A 16,797-nucleotide genomic window follows, 5' to 3' on the forward strand; every position below is an offset into this window, starting at 1 on the left:
GGTTATAAACCACCAAACCAGGATATAAACCACAAAAAACAGGATATAAACCACCCAAACCAGGATATAAACCACAAAAAACAGGATATAAACCACCCAAACCAGGATATAAACCACAAAAAAAAGGATATAAACCACCCAAACCAGGATATAAACCACCCAAACCAGGAAATACACCACCCAAACCAGGATATAAACCACCCAAACCAGGAAATACACCACCCAAACCAGGATATAAACCACCCAAACCAGGAAATACACCACCCAAACCAGGATATAAACCACCCAAACCAGGAAATACACCACCCAAACCAGGATATAAATCACCCAAACCAGGATATAAACCACCCAAACCAGGAAATACACCACCCAAACCAGGATATAAACCACCCAAACCAGGATATAAACCACCCAAACCAGGAAATACACCACCCAAACCAGGATATAAACCACCCAAACCAGGAAATACACCACCCAAACCAGGATATAAACCACCCAAACCAGGAAATACACCACCCAAACCAGGATATAAACCACCCAAACCAGGATATAAACCACCCAAACCAGGAAATACACCACCCAAACCAGGATATAAATCACCCAAACCAGGATATAAACCACCCAAACCAGGATATAAACCACCCAAACCAGGATATAAACCACCCAAACCAGGATATAAACCACAAAAAACAGGATATAAACCACCCAAACCAGGTTATACACCACCCAAACCAGGAAATACACCACCCAAACCAGGATATAAACCACCCAAACCAGGATATAAACCACCCAAACCAGGAAATACACCACCCAAACCAGGATATAAATCACCCAAACCAGGATATAAACCACCCAAACCAGGAAATACACCACCCAAACCAGGATATAAATCACCCAAACCAGGATATAAACCACCCAAACCAGGATATAAACCACCCAAACCAGGATATAAACCACCCAAACCAGGATATAAACCACAAAAAACAGGATATAAACCACCCAAACCAGGATATAAACCACCCAAACCAGGAAATACACCACCCAAACCAGGATATAAACCACCCAAACCAGGATATAAACCACCCAAACCAGGAAATACACCACCCAAACCAGGATATAAACCACCCAAACCAGGATATAAACCACAAAAAACAGGATATAAACCACCCAAACCAGGATATAAACCACAAAAAACAGGATATAAACCACCCAAACCAGGATATAAACCACCCAAACCAGGATATAAACCACAAAAAACAGGATATAAACCACCCAAACCAGGTTATACACCACCCAAACCAGGATATAAACCACCCAAACCAGGATATAAACCACCCAAACCAGGATATAAACCACCCAAACCAGGTTATACACCACCCAAACCAGGAAATACACCACCCAAACCAGGAAATAAACCACCCAAACCAGGTTATAAACCACCCAAACCAGGATATAAACCACCCAAACCAGGATATAAACCACCCAAACCAGGATATAAACCACCCAAACCAGGTTATAAACCACCCAAACCAGGTTATAAACCACCCAAACCAGGATATAAACCACCCAAACCAGGATATAAACCACCCAAACCAGGAAATACACCACCCAAACCAGGAAATACACCACCCAAACCAGGAAATACACCACCCAAACCAGGAAATACACCACCCAAACCAGGAAATACACCACCCAAACCAGGATATAAACCACCCAGACCAGGATATAAACCACCCAAACCAGGATATACACCACCCAAACCAGGAAATACACCACCCAAACCAGGAAATACACCACCCAAACCAGGAAATACACCACCCAAACCAGGATATACACCACCCAAACCAGGAAATACACCACCCAAACCAGGAAATACACCACCCAAACCAGGAAATACACCACCCAAACCAGGATATAAACCACCCAAACCAGGAAATACACCACCCAAACCAGGATATAAACCACCCAAACCAGGAAATACACCACCCAAACCAGGAAATACACCACCCAAACCAGGAAATACACCACCCAAACCAGGAAATACACCACCCAAACCAGGAAATACACCACCCAAACCAGGATATAAACCACCCAAACCAGGATATAAACCACCCAAACCAGGTAATAAACCACCCAAACCAGGAAATACACCACCCAAACCAGGAAATACACCACCCAAACCAGGATATAAACCACCCAAACCAGGATATAAACCACCCAAACCAGGATATAAACCACCCAAACCAGGTTATAAACCACCCAAACCAGGAAATACACCACCCAAACCAGGAAATACACCACAAAAACCAGGATATAAACCACCCAAACCAGGATATAAACCACCCAAACCAGGTTATAAACCACCCAAACCAGGATATAAACCACCCAAACCAGGATATAAACCACCCAAACCAGGAAATACACCACCCAGACCAGGATATAAACCACCCAAACCAGGAAATACACCACCCAAACCAGGATATAAACCACCCAGACCAGGATATTAACCACAAAAACCAGGTTATAAACCACCCAAACCAGGTTATAAACCACCCAAACCAGGAAATACACCACCCAAACCAGGTTATAAACCACCCAAACCAGGAAATACACCACCCAGACCAGGAAATAAACCACCCAAACCAGGAAATACACCACCCAAACCAGGAAATAATGCAGTGACTGGAATCAAACCCGCGTCGCTGTTCAGGGGAAGGTTTACATAAGTCGCCTGCTCGACCCGTTGAACCGTACGGACGCTAGCATTCACAGTGTTTGTTGTTGAAAATGACTGGCCTGTGGTCTTAGTTCTGTGAGACCCAATTTCTGTCAAATACAACAATTTAATTAAATTATTATTATATAAAAATATTAATATAATATGAATTAAATATGAATATTTAAGCAATACATCACGACAGGCCGTGGTATACGCTCTTTATATCACAGCTGAGCGGCGTCTCCGGCCCAAGTGATGTGTTGCTTTTATAAAACTGTTACCAATAATGTAAATATGAAAGAGGAATACACAATCTATTTATGTAGTTTTTAGTTAATCAGAAATACATATTATCCAGTAAAAATATCCCCACTGTGTAAAACAATAGTCCATCTCTCCAGATGTAGCTCCGCATGTCGGAGACAGGAACTCCTCCATCCATCCATCCATCGTTAGCTCCTCCCCGCTAACATTAGCTCCTCCCCGCTAACGTTAGCTCCTCCCCGGAGATCAACGTTTACCCTAAACATGACTCATTAATTGTTGACGAAAATAAAAAATAAACTTTAACACCAGCTACTTTTTTCTACCTGCTGTAACCGTCATAAATCTGTACCAGTTGGTTGTTGTCATGGAAACATTGTTGCTTCCCTGACGTGGAATGATCTGCTGTGATGAGACTTTAGAATAGAAGCTGTGGTATAAGCTCATTATAGCACAGTTAACAACCAATCAGATCATTATACCACAGTTAACAACCAATCAGATCATTATACCACAGTTAACAACCAATCAGATCATTATACCACAGTTAACAACCAATCAGATCATTATACCACAGTTAACAACCAATCAGATCATTATACCACAGTTAACAACCAATCAGATCATTATACCACAGTTAACAACCAATCAGATCATTATAGCACAGTTAACAACCAATCAGATCATTATACCACAGTTAACAACCAATCAGATCATTATACCACAGTTAACAACCAATCAGATCATTATACCACAGTTAACAACCAATCAGATCATTATACCACAGTTAACAACCAATCAGATCATTATACCACAGTTAACAACCAATCAGATCATTATACCACAGTTAACAACCAATCAGATCATTATACCACAGTTAACAACCAATCAGATCATTAAACCACAGTTAACAACCAATCAGATCATTATACCACAGTTAACAACCAATCAGATCATTATACCACAGTTAACAACCAATCAGATCATTATACCACAGTTAACAACCAATCAGATCATTATACCACAGTTAACAACCAATCAGATCATTATACCACAGTTAACAACCAATCAGATCAATATACCACAGCTAACCCCCGCTCCCCCCCAGGTCCACCAGAGAGTCCTCCTCCTTCACCGTGGTCCTCAACAACCTCCGGGTCTTCCTGATCTTCGACTGGCTGCAGCTGGTCCAGGACTTCCTGCAGATGCCTGCAGAGAAACCAGGGGGGGCCCGGGCCGAGTCCCAGGGGAGTTCCGGCCCTGACCCGGGTCCCGGCGGGGCCGGCGGGGCCGGCGGGGCCGGGGGGGCCGTCATGCCCAAGACGGTGAAGAGCGGGGTGGTGACCAAGAGGTCCACGGTGCTGGTGAGCCAGGACCGCTTCCTGGAGGTCAAGGTCAACGTGACAGGTGAGGGTTAGTTAGGAACCGATGAGCTTAGAGATTAGTGATGTTGTTCTAAACTCTGGCACAGAACTGGTCGGAACTAGTCCCGGTACTGGTGCCGGTGCCGGTACCGGTACCGGTCCATGTATTGTGCTGAGTGGTCCCGGTTCTGACCCGCAGGTACGGAGTTCGTGGTGGTGGAGGACTGGTCCTGCCTGGACACCAACGCCATCATCCTGAAGGGAACCACGGTTCTGACCTACAAGCCCCGCCTCCAGGACCGCCCCTTCTCCGGGAGCCTGGCGGGAATCGAGGTAAAGTAGTACCAGAACCACCTAGTACCAAAACCACCAAGTAGCAGGACCACAGTACCAGTACCAGAACCCCAATACCAGTACCACAGTACCAGTACCACAGTACCAGAACCACCAAGTACCAGAACCACCAAGTACCAGAACCACCACAGTACCAGAACCACCAAGTACCAGAACCACCAAGTACCAGAACCACCAAGTACCAGAACCACCAAGTACCAGAACCACCAAGTACCAGTACCCCTGGTACACAGTACCACTGGTTTCCCAGTCCCAGTACCATTGACTCCGTTTCCATGTCAATAACCTTTTTTTAACCTGAATATGATCAATAACCCGGTTACACGGCCATGTAAACTCCAATAACCCCTTTGAATAACCAGAATTTGCTCATATTCCAGTTTTTAAAACCCCAATATGAGCCCTGGGTTACTCCTTTTAAAACCTGAATATTGGGTCATGTTTAACGGGATTTCCCGTCAGAAGGAACATGAATCTGTTTTCTGTTCTTTATCAAGGAATCCTGGTCTTTTGAGTCCAGGAAGTTCTTCTAAACACGGAGAAACAAGACCAGGAGGAGACTAATCACTTCATAAATGTAATGAAGGATATGAACATTTCTGCATTTGTAGACGGTAGAAAGTACCGGGATAGAAGATTTACAAGAAGGAGAGGGAAAAGTTGAAGCAGCATTTGTTTTGAATTTGGATCCAGGAAGAAGAAGCAGAAATGACGGGAATTGCGTCATGACGTTCTCCGTGCGTCGCTGGTTTGATCCAGATCAATGATTAATCACCATGGATACAGGGATAACCCCGTTACCATGGATACAGGGATAACCCTGTTAGCTCACGCATGGAAACACATTATTCCCAATGTTTCAGTAACTGGAATATTGGCCTAAACGCGAATTTTGACTGCATGGAAACGTAGTCACTGTTAACTGTGGTATAATGATCTGATTGGTTGTTGATTGGCACAACACATCCAGGTGATCACAGCTTCGCGGCGCTCGAAACCCGGAGACTGTTGGGGGGGCTGATAAGAGGGGGGGCCGGGAAGGTGTTGAGAATGAGGGAGGTGGTTATCAGTAAGTGTGTGTGAGCGGTAAATCTGTGAACTTCGCTCAGAGCTGCTCTTCAGCCAATGTCCTTGATGTTATCAGACGGCTCGGTCAGTTCTGAAACAGGTCCACAGATGTTCCTGAGAGGGGAGGGTTGGTGGGGGCAGAGTCACCTTGTTTACATTCCACCAGGGAGATTGTGACTGGAACGATCTGCCAAGTTCTCCTGCCCCCCCCCCCCCCTCACCTGTCCTGTCCCCCCCAGGTCCCCCCCCCCCTCACCTGTCCCCCCCAGGTGTTCTAACCCCCCCTCTCCCCCCAGGTGTTTTCCTGCCCCCCCCTCACCTGTCCTGTCCCCCCCAGGTGTTTTCCTGCCGGCTGGGCTCGGAGCAGGACACGGCTCTGTCCATCATCGACCCGGTCAACGTCCAGGTAGACCTGTGTGGAAGTCCCACCTACCCGAGCTCCTCCGGCCTGCTGGACGCCTTCAACGTGGAGGACGTGCCCCCCCTGCTGGAGGTCAGTCCCCCTGTTAGGTTCCTAAATCAACATACATGAATTAATAACTTAGGAAAGACACAGAGACTGTTAGAAATGATTTTCAGGCCTTCTGTAGAAGGGAAGCATAGTCGGAGCTTGCAGAGCAACATGGCCCTCTTAGATGCTCTCGACGAAATGCTTGCTGGCTCCTTCTTTGCATCAGGTATTTATTGAAAAACTGACAGGCGTTGGCTATGTTAAGACAACCAATGGTAGACGGTGGATGGACAATGGGAGGAAACAAACAGACATCCTTTCTGTTGCTAGTTTTCCAACATAATTGTCCAACTGACCATGAAACAGTTGTGGACCAGTTTAGTTTAGGAGTAGTTTAGGGAGTGGCTGTTGTAACTGGTAACACGTGATAAGCATGTCTGAAACACAGTCAGCTCTCTGACCTGACTTGATTCTGATCCTGGTAGTTTCATAAAGACAAATTAATCAGAAAGGTTGATTAACCTCACCCCCCCCCCCCACACTCTGAGGCCCAAGGGCACTGTGGCAGGAGACTCTTACCGAAACCATTCTCTCTCCTCCAGATCCAGTTTCCTGCTCTGGACATCCGTCTGTCCTACAACGACATCCAGCTGTTCCTGGCCATCGCTAAGACGCTCCCTGCTGCTAGCGCTGCTAGCCCTGCTAGCGCTGCTCCCCCCCAACCCGAGACCAGCGGGCCCCCCAGAGACGAGACCAGGACCAAGACCCAGAGCCTCACAGGTAGGGAGGAGGGACCTGGAACCCTCAACCCTTCAGATGGTCCTTGATCAGTTCCTGTAGGGGTAACAAGGTCCTGGATCAGTTCCTGTAGGGGTAACAAGGTCCTTGATCAGTTCCTGTAGGTGTTCAAGATCAGTTCCTGTAGGGGTAACAAGGTCCTTGATCAGTTCCTGTAGGGGTAACAAGGTCCTTGATCAGTTCCTGTAGGGGTAACAAGGTCCTTGATCAGTTCCTGTAGGGGTTCAATGGTCCTTGATCAGTTCCTGTAGGGGTAACAAGGTCCTTGATCAGTTCCTGTAGGGGTAACAAGGTCCTTGATCAGTTCCTGTAGGGGTAACAAGGTCCTTGATCGGTTCCTGTAGGGGTAACAAGGTCCTTGATCAGTTCCTGTAGGGGTAACAAGGTCCTTGATCAGTTCCTGTAGGGGTAACAAGGTCCTTGATCAGTTCCTGTAGGGGTAACAAGGTCCTTGATCAGTTCCTGTAGGGGTAACAGGGTCCTTGATCAGTTCCTGTAGGGGTTCAATGGTCCTTGATCAGTTCCTGTAGGGGTAACAAGGTCCTTGATCAGTTCCTGTAGGGGTAACAAGGTCCTTGATCAGTTCCTGTAGGGGTAACAAGGTCCTTGATCAGTTCCTGTAGGGGTAACAAGGTCCTTGATCAGTTCCTGTAGGGGTTCAATGGTCCTTGATCAGTTCCTGTAGGGGTAACAAGGTCCTTGATCAGTTCCTGTAGGGGTAACAAGGTCCTTGATCAGTTCCTGTAGGGGTAACAAGGTCCTGGATCAGTTCCTGTAGGGGTAACAAGGTCCTTGATCAGTTCCTGTAGGTGTTCAAGATCAGTTCCTGTAGGGGTAACAAGGTCCTTGATCAGTTCCTGTAGGGGTAACAAGGTCCTTGATCAGTTCCTGTAGGGGTAACAAGGTCCTTGATCAGTTCCTGTAGGGGTTCAATGGTCCTTGATCAGTTCCTGTAGGGGTAACAAGGTCCTTGATCAGTTCCTGTAGGGGTAACAAGGTCCTTGATCAGTTCCTGTAGGGGTAACAAGGTCCTTGATCGGTTCCTGTAGGGGTAACAAGGTCCTTGATCAGTTCCTGTAGGGGTAACAAGGTCCTTGATCAGTTCCTGTAGGGGTAACAAGGTCCTTGATCAGTTCCTGTAGGGGTAACAAGGTCCTTGATCAGTTCCTGTAGGGGTAACAGGGTCCTTGATCAGTTCCTGTAGGGGTTCAATGGTCCTTGATCAGTTCCTGTAGGGGTTCAATGGTCCTTGATCAGTTCCTGTAGGGGTAACAAGGTCCTTGATCAGTTCCTGTAGGGGTAACAAGGTCCTTGATCAGTTCCTGTAGGGGTAACAAGGTCCTTGATCAGTTCCTGTAGGGGTAACAAGGTCCTTGATCAGTTCCTGTAGGGGTTCAATGGTCCTTGATCAGTTCCTGTAGGGGTAACAAGGTCCTTGATCAGTTCCTGTAGGGGTAACAAGGTCCTTGATCAGTTCCTGTAGGGGTAACAAGGTCCTTGATCAGTTCCTGTAGGGGTAACAAGGTCCTTGATCAGTTCCTGTAGGGGTACCAAGGTCCTTGATCAGTTCCAGGGGGGTTCAATGGTCCTTGATCAGTTCCAGGTAGCAGGTGCTGATTCCAGGTAGCAGGTGCTGATTCCAGGTACCAGGTGCTGGTTCCAGGTACCAGGTGCTGATTCCAGGTACCAGGTGATCTTCATTGGGCTGCACTTTATCCAGAATCTCACAGTCGTTTTATTGTCTGACAATAGAAAGTTAGTGGAAAGTAGAAATTAAGGAGATTAACGAGTATTCACGTCGACCTCGAGCTCATTAATGTCCAGTAAACGTAGTTGTTCCCAGAGACCACCGGGAGGAGGAGCATCATCCTGAATTAAAAAGTCCTGGGAAAGTCCTGGAGAATGATTCCAGGGAGAGAGAGTGAACACATGAAAATGTTTTGTTCCTGCAGACACCCAGATCCACCACCTGCAGGACCTGGGATTCAGGAAGGAGGACTGCCAGCAGGCGCTGAAGGTGTGCAGAGGTGAGTTCCTGCAGTCTCCGTGGTAACCATAACCTAGGTTTACCGAGATAACCTGGGGTAACCTAGGTAACCTATGGTAACCAGGGTAACCTAGGGTAACGTAGGGTAACCTAGGGTAACCATGGTAACCTCCACCAGCATGTATAATAGATTCAGATTCAGAGAATCTTTATTCATCCCCGAGGGGCAATTCAAGGACAACTAAGCAGCAATACAAGACAGTAAATCTGCTCAGCTGCCGGCCGGTCGACCACAACGAGCAGCGACCCGAAACCAGAACAAAGCACAGAAAGGGTGACATTGGGGGGGGGGGGGGGGAGGGAGGCATCTTCACACTGTGTATAAGTACACAGTGAGAAAAAAACACCTCAGCACAGAAAGCACATGACAAATTTAACATCATCATCACAAGACTTATGGCCAGGAAGGCGTTGAGTTGAGGGAGGTGTGGTTATCAGTAAGTGTGTGTGAGCGGTAAGTCTGTGAACTTCTCTCAGAGCTGCTCTCAGCCAATGTCCTTGATGTTATCAGACGGCTCGGTCAGTTCTGATCCAGGTCCACAGATGTTCCTGAGAGGGGAGGGTTAGTGGGTCAGAGTCACCTTGTTTACATTCCACCAGGGAGATTGTGACCAGAACGATCGGCCAAAAAACGCCCTGTCAAGGCCAGATTATAGAATCAACAATTATATTGCAAACAGGCAGCCTCAGTAATTTTCCGTCTGCCTTCAGTCTGTGGTTCATCAATGGCGACTCCAATCAGACGAATTTGTGATCAATTCCCGCCAAGCCGAGCTTCCAACTTCTCCAAGGTCTTCTCCATCTTACCAATGAGCTCAAAGACCGCCGCCAGCCTGCGATTCTGTTCAAGAATCACATCCAGCTTACGGCTTTGCTCCCCCAGCGTTAAAGTCTGAGTGTTGATCACCTTGCTTGATCCTTCAGCCACGTCCGGCAGCTCTGAAAGAGCCAGAACAGCTGTCGACGACTTACGCGTTTGTCGATAGGCCAGGAATCCCCCTCCTCCGATCAGGAGAAATCCTGCTACCATAAATCCAATTATGAAGCATCTTCAACGTCCTCCACAGACAGAATCGCCAAACACAACGGTTTCCAATGTTTCCAGGAATCCATTGTGTATCCAGTAAAAAATGTCCCATCGGGGCAGGAGGGCTCCCTTACCCCCTGACTTCTTGTCGCAAAAATGTGGTCAATTGTGCTGAGAGACCAGTTAATCAATTCCATGATTGTAGAGTTTGGGAGGAGTGAAAAGGAGAAACTCTGAAGACGAGACAGGACAAAAGCAGCAGCACGGCAGATAGGGAGGGAGAGGAGCAGAAAAGCGTCCGCCTTCACCGAGAGCCGGAAGAGAAGCTTCCAACTAACCCCGGTTCCCGGTTGCAGGTCAGCTGGAGCAGGCGGCCTCCTGGCTGCTGGAGAACGCGGAGAACATGGCGGCGGGAACCAGGCCGGACTCCAGCAGCGGCGGCGTTAGCCACTCGGCTCCTCTCTCCGGCCTGGAGCTGAAGGCCGACAGCATCTGCATCTGCTTCATCGACGACTGCCTGGACTGTGACATCCCCCTGGCAGAGGTCACCTTCTCCAGTAAGACTCACCTGTACACCTGTAATAGTCAGGGGTCAAACCCTAAGATGGTAACTCTGCTCACACTTCTGGGTAAAGTTTGACAACCTTATGTTTTTGTTAGAAGGAACCCCTAGGAGGAATAATAGGGTGTTTCATCTTGGATTGTTTTGCTGGTGACCACTGGAGGCGCTGTAACATTCAAATACTCAATTCATGCATATGGTCACAATAATGGTCCAAATGTACAGTTTATGCAAAATCTTCAATCTTCAAGATTTTATATTTAGGGAAATAGATAAAACATCAATTGAAAAACTTTTTTTTAAATTTTATTGCTATATTTTGTCCAATATTGGTTAAAAAGTATGACTTTTTTATAGGCGTTTCTAACACACACATAATAACAATCTTTTTTTTTTTTTTTTTTTGCAGTGAAACACATTTTCTATGAAATCCTGTGTCAAAAACGTCTATAAAAAAGTGATATTTAGTATCCAATATTGGCTAAAATATTACAAAATTATTCATAAAGGCTTTTTTACTATTGTTTTATCTATTTCCTTAGATATACAATGTTTTAATCTTGACAATGATGCATATAAATTGTACAGGTTGACCAAAACTGACCATATGCCTGAATGGAGAACTTGAATATTCTAGCGCCTCTAGTGGTCACCAGCTAAATAATTCAAGATGACAACAGCCCTAAAATTCCTTCTAGAGATTTGTTCTAACAAAAAAAATAGGTTGTCAAACTTTACCCAGACATGTGAGCAAAAGTCTTAACGGAGGCTTTTATAAAGTTGCCCCTTGACTATAAAGTCACCTGGACCGGGTTGAACCGGTTCCCAACCCCCTGTGGTTCTGGTTCCAGGGCTGTATGTTCTCCAGAGGATCGGCTCCACCCAGGAGGGGAACTCCAGCTTCAGCCTCTCCGGGGATTATTACAACCGGGAGCTGTCAGGTGAGCTGGACCTGCGGTTCACCTGCCCACCTGTCTCCCCCCTCACCTGCCCACCTGTAACCATGTGACCCCCCCCAGGTTGGGAGCCCTTCCTGGAGCCCTGGCCCTGCGTCCTGTCGTGGCAGCACCAGGCCGCCGGCCGCCTGCACCCCCCCCGGTTCAAGATGGCCGTCAAGGCCAAGCAGAGGCTGGACGTCAACGTCACCAGCGTGCTGCTGGGTAGGTGGTAGGGGGGTACCGGGGGGGTACGGGGTACCAGGGGAGGTACCAGGGGTACCAGGGGTACTGCTGGGTAGGTACGAGGGGGGGTTGTTAGGTTCCTAAATCAATATAACATAAATTCATAACTAAGGAAAGACACAGAGACTGTGAAACAATTTTTAGGCCTTCTGCAGAAGCTTTGGGGAGAAGTCTGAGGAGCTTGCAGCAACACGGCCCTCCTCTGAGAACTCGCCAGGTCTTCTCCCAAAATCTTCTTGCAGCATGACGCTTTTTATTGAGAAAACTGGAAACAGGAAATGACCATATACGGACTGTCAGTGTATAGATAATGGACAATGGACGAAAACAGATGGTCACACATCGAGGTTTAAGAAGCCACACATGTGACATGTGAAATTTAAGCTTTAAAAACCATGGGTCACTGGGGTCAAATAGCTTCCTGTCTCAAACAGGAACTCTCATGGGGGTCTTGAAACAGATGCGTCTAAGGACACTGGGCCATTTACAAACCGGAAGTCACCAGGCCAACCTTTATGGGGTCTTGTGTCATCAGATGGTCCAGCTAACCCTTAGCTAACCTTTAAAGACAATGAGGCAGCTGTCAGTCGACCCCCCTGACAAAACTCAGGAAGTGTCCTGTGATCTGCATGTGATAGCATGTGGAAACAGTCAGTTCTCCTAAGCTGACTTGATTCTGATTCTGATTCTTCATAGTTTCATAAAGACAAATTTGTTCAAAAAGGTTGATTAACCTCTAAGGGTACCAGGGGGGGAACCAGGGGTACCAGGGGGGTAGGGCTGTGCGATTAATCGATTTTAAATCTAAATCGGATTTATTAATCAAGACGATGTTAAAAAAAGGAAAATCGGAAAATGGATTTTCCTTTTTTACAGACGGAGCTCGTCTAGTCTTTGTTTGGTCAAGAAAATGGTAAATGTCACTTTACTAAACTCAAGGAGGATTTACAGGATCTTTCAATTGCACTTCATTCCCAATAGGGACATTTGTTTGCTATTTTTCTTTAAAAATAAAGATAAAATATTTAAAACAATTTATTCAATTGTCTTTTGTAGTTTTACCAAAAAAAATCGAAATTGAAAATTGGGTTTTCAGAGAAAAAAATAGATTTTTGTCCAAAATCGTCCAGCTCTACAGGGGGGGTATCAGGGGTACCAGGGGTGCTGCTGGGTAGGTAGCAGGGGGGGTACCAGGGGTACCGGGGGTACCAGGGGTACCGGGGGTGCTGCTGGGTAAGTAGCAGGGGGGGTACCGATCGTGATTGGGTCGGTACCAGAACCTGAACCCGTCCTCTGTTCCAGAACAATACCGGACCACCATGAGCTCCTGGATGTCCGACTACTGCAAGGAGGACCAGAGTCCCAGTCCGTCTCCGTCTCCTTCTCCGTCGCCCCCCCTGCCCTGGATCGGGTCCTCGGTGGACCCGCCCCCCTGTGGACCGGGACCAGGACCAGGACCAGGTAAACCTCCGTTATTCTGGTTTCCTGAGGTTCTGGTGACCCCGGAGCTGATCCGGCCCCTCCAGACCAGCGGGGGCGCCAGAGGCCTCAGCACCAGCTAGAACCCGTGTGTAACTGCCTCTCCCCCCCAGGTCCACCCCCCCCTCACCTGAGGACCAGTAGCTCCGCCCACCTGCCCTTCCAGGACCAGCTGATTCCTGCTAGAGGTACGAGCTCCGTCCAAACACAGCCCTGCTAGTAGAGCTGGGTGTCATCACTGACCTCCCGATACGATACGATTCCGATACACTAGGTCCCAAGACGATACGATTTCCGATACGATATCGATATCGATATTCTGGTTACAATAAGGGAATAACATGATCCTTCCACGCGCCACGTCCGGCCAGAGATATCCCACCCTGTCTGGTGAAAAGAAGCAGCCTGCTCACTCCTCAGGTAAGGAGGAGACTTGAGCTCAGTGCAGGGCCTCCCGGGGTTGGTAGAGGGAGCAATGCCCAGGACTCACTTAGGTAGGAGCACTGGGTGATAAAATGGGGGAAAAAAATCGGGATTACCGTATTGACCCGAATATAAGACGACCCTGATTATAAAACGACCCCCTCTTTTTCAAGACTCAAATTTGAAAAAAATACTTTTTTTTTAACACCAAATTAAATTTTTATACAGAAAATAATTAAAGTACATCTGAAACAAATGATTATAACAATACATTCGAGAGAAAAAGCATATTATCTTGACTATTTGAAATCATTATTTTGAAGTTTGCATCATAACTTCTCCTCAGCTGCCGGTTCACCGGCCCAACTTCCACCCTCTTTTCTCCAGATTGTCGCTACGTTTCTCCACTTTCTGTTATATCTTCTCTTATTTTCTACTCTTTTCTTTCTTATGCTATTTTTTATTTTTCTTCTTCGTGACAGGGGTTGGCTTTGGCCTGGGGAGTTAAGTTCAGCATTGGCTTTAAAGATATCTGGCGCCATCTAGCGGTGTAAATGGGTATAACGTCTAGAGCCCGAATGTAAGACGACGCCCACTTTTTCGGTCTTATTTCAATGCAAAAAACCCCGTCTTATATTCAGGCCAATACGGTAATAAAAAAAAAAAAAAAAAAAAAAATGTAATCGATACTTGGATTTATGAATCGATAATCGTTCCTACACATGCATATCGATAAAATATCGATATATCGATATTTTTAACCCACCCCTACCTGCTAGAGGTACCAGCTTCTGCTAGAGGTACCAGCTCCGTCCAATCAGAGCCCTGTGCTGCTGTGACATCATCAGTGGAACATCCCATAATAACACACTGCAGTAATCTGGTGTAGAAGAAACACCTGGAGTTGTTGAACCTCCATCGTTGATGTCTGAAGTTTAACTAACGGTTCCGGTTCACCTTCATAGACAGAAACAGCTGAGTATCATCAGCATAGAGGTGAACCTAGGGTAACCATGGTAACCATGGTAACCATGGTAACCTAGGTAGCAACGAAAGAACCAGATGATCCTGATCTAAAACCTGAGACATGAAAAAGCAGTGCTTTGTTTTTGACTGTTTTAATGGTGAAGTTGCATCTTTAAACTGTTTGTTCCGTCTGTCTCCTGCAGACGTGAAGATGTCCAAGAGGAGGCAGCCGTTCGTTCCCTACGCTCTACGGAACCACACCGGCTGCACCATGTGGTTCGCTACGCTGACCACCACGCCCACCAGGTGAGTTCCACTACCGACCACTAGGTGGGTCTCACCGGAGGATCGTTGCTCACTACCGACCACTAGGGGGAGCAGGAGGACTGTTTAGCAGCAGCAGTAACTGTAGTTCCCCTGGTGTCCTCAGGGTGGCGCTGTCCCACAGCAGCAGTAACTGTAGTTCCCCTCCCGTCCTAGGGTGGCGCTGTCTCACAGCAGTAACGGTAGTTCCCCTCCCGTCCTCAGGGTGGTGCTGTCCCACAGCAGCAGCAGTAACGGTAGTTCCCCTCCCGTCCTCAGGGTGGCGCTGTCTCACAGCAGCAGCAGTAACTGTAGTTCCCCTCCTGTCCTCAGGGTGGTGTAACTGTAGTTCCCCTCCCGTCCTAGGGTGGTGTCTCACAGCAGCAGCAGTAACTGTAGTTCCCCTCCCGTCCTAGGGTGGTGTCTCACAGTAGTAACTGTAGTTCCCCTCCCGTCCTAGGGTGGTGCTGTCCCACAGCAGCAGCAGTAACTGTAGTTCCCCTCCTGTCCTCAGGGTGGTGTCTCACAGCAGTAACTGTAGTTCCCCTCCCGTCCTCAGGGTGGCGCTGTCTCACAGCAGCAGCAGTAACTGTAGTTCCCCTCCCGTCCTCAGGGTGGCGCTGTCCCACAGCAGCAGTAGTAACTGTAGTTCCCCTCCTGTCCTAGGGTGGTGTAACTGAAGTTCCCCTCCTGTCCTAGGGTGGCGCTGTCCCACAGCAGCAGTAGTAACTGTAGTTCCCCTCCCGTCCTAGGGTGGCGCTGTCCCACAGCAGCAGTGCTGATTCCATCTCAGAAGTCCAGGGTTCTGGAACCGACGACCTTCACAACGTGAGCGTGTGGAGGGAAGTTCTGCCCGGGGAGGAGATTCCCTTCGAGTTCGAGGCTCACGAGAAGCTGCGGCACCGGTACGGAACACGTTACCCACAATGCACTTCACCTCCTCAACATGATACATTACCCACAATGCACCTCATCTACATCCTCAACATGATACATTACCCACAATGCACCTCATCTACATCCTCAACATGATACAACATTAAACCCCCAGACATGGACATCCACCACTGGTGCCTCCTGAGCTCTTTTACATTGTTTTAAAACTCTTTTAAACTCCTTTAAAACTCTTTTAAACTCTTTAAAACTCTAATAAACTTTTAAAACTCTTTTAAACTCCTTTTAAATTCCTTTTAAACTATTTAAACTCTTTAAAACTCTTTAAACTCCTTTAAAACTCTTTAAACTCTTTAAAACTACTTTAAAACTCATTTAAACTCCTTTAAAACTCTTTAAAACTATTTAAACTCCTTTAAAACTCTTTAAAACTCTTTTAAAACTCTTTAAAACTCTTTAAACTCCTTTAAAACTCTTTAAAACTCTTTTAAAACTCTTTAAAACTCTTTAAACTCTTTAAAACTACTTTAAAACTCATTTAAACTCCTTTAAAACTCTTTAAAACTCTTTAAACTCCTTTAAAACTATTTTAAACTCCTTTTACAGCTCTTTAAAAAACTTTTAAACTCCTTTAAAACTCTTAAAACTCTTTAAAACTCCTTTAAAACTCTTAAAACTCTTTAAAACTCATTTAAAACTCTTTTAAACTCCTTTAAAACTCTTTAAAACTATTTTAAACTCCTTTAAAACTCCATTAAAACTCTAAACTTTTTTAAAACTCCTTTAAAACTCTTTAAAACTCCTTTAAAACTATTTTAAAACTCTTTACAACTCATTTAAAACTCTTTTAAACTCCTTTTAAACTCCTTTTAAACTAGTTAAACTCTTTAAAACTTT

At 46.4% G+C, this 16,797-nt stretch overlaps 1 protein-coding gene across 1 annotated transcript in view; it reads left to right on the forward strand.

Annotated features, from left to right (window-relative positions):
* The window catches only part of vps13d (vacuolar protein sorting 13 homolog D), a 146,609-nt gene that overhangs the window by 75,866 nt on the left and 53,946 nt on the right, over positions 1-16,797 (forward strand). The window contains 12 exon segments of the mRNA XM_061736938.1: positions 4,092-4,390; positions 4,547-4,680; positions 6,107-6,262; positions 6,823-7,000; positions 8,971-9,045; positions 10,449-10,649; positions 11,506-11,595; positions 11,674-11,814; positions 13,138-13,296; positions 13,428-13,502; positions 14,907-15,009; positions 15,759-15,911. Of these exon segments, the coding sequence (XP_061592922.1) occupies positions 4,092-4,390; positions 4,547-4,680; positions 6,107-6,262; positions 6,823-7,000; positions 8,971-9,045; positions 10,449-10,649; positions 11,506-11,595; positions 11,674-11,814; positions 13,138-13,296; positions 13,428-13,502; positions 14,907-15,009; positions 15,759-15,911 (1,764 nt within the window).

This window comes from Cololabis saira, chromosome 12 (assembly GCF_033807715.1).
Source record: "Cololabis saira isolate AMF1-May2022 chromosome 12, fColSai1.1, whole genome shotgun sequence".
Classification (NCBI taxonomy): domain Eukaryota; kingdom Metazoa; phylum Chordata; class Actinopteri; order Beloniformes; family Belonidae; genus Cololabis; species Cololabis saira.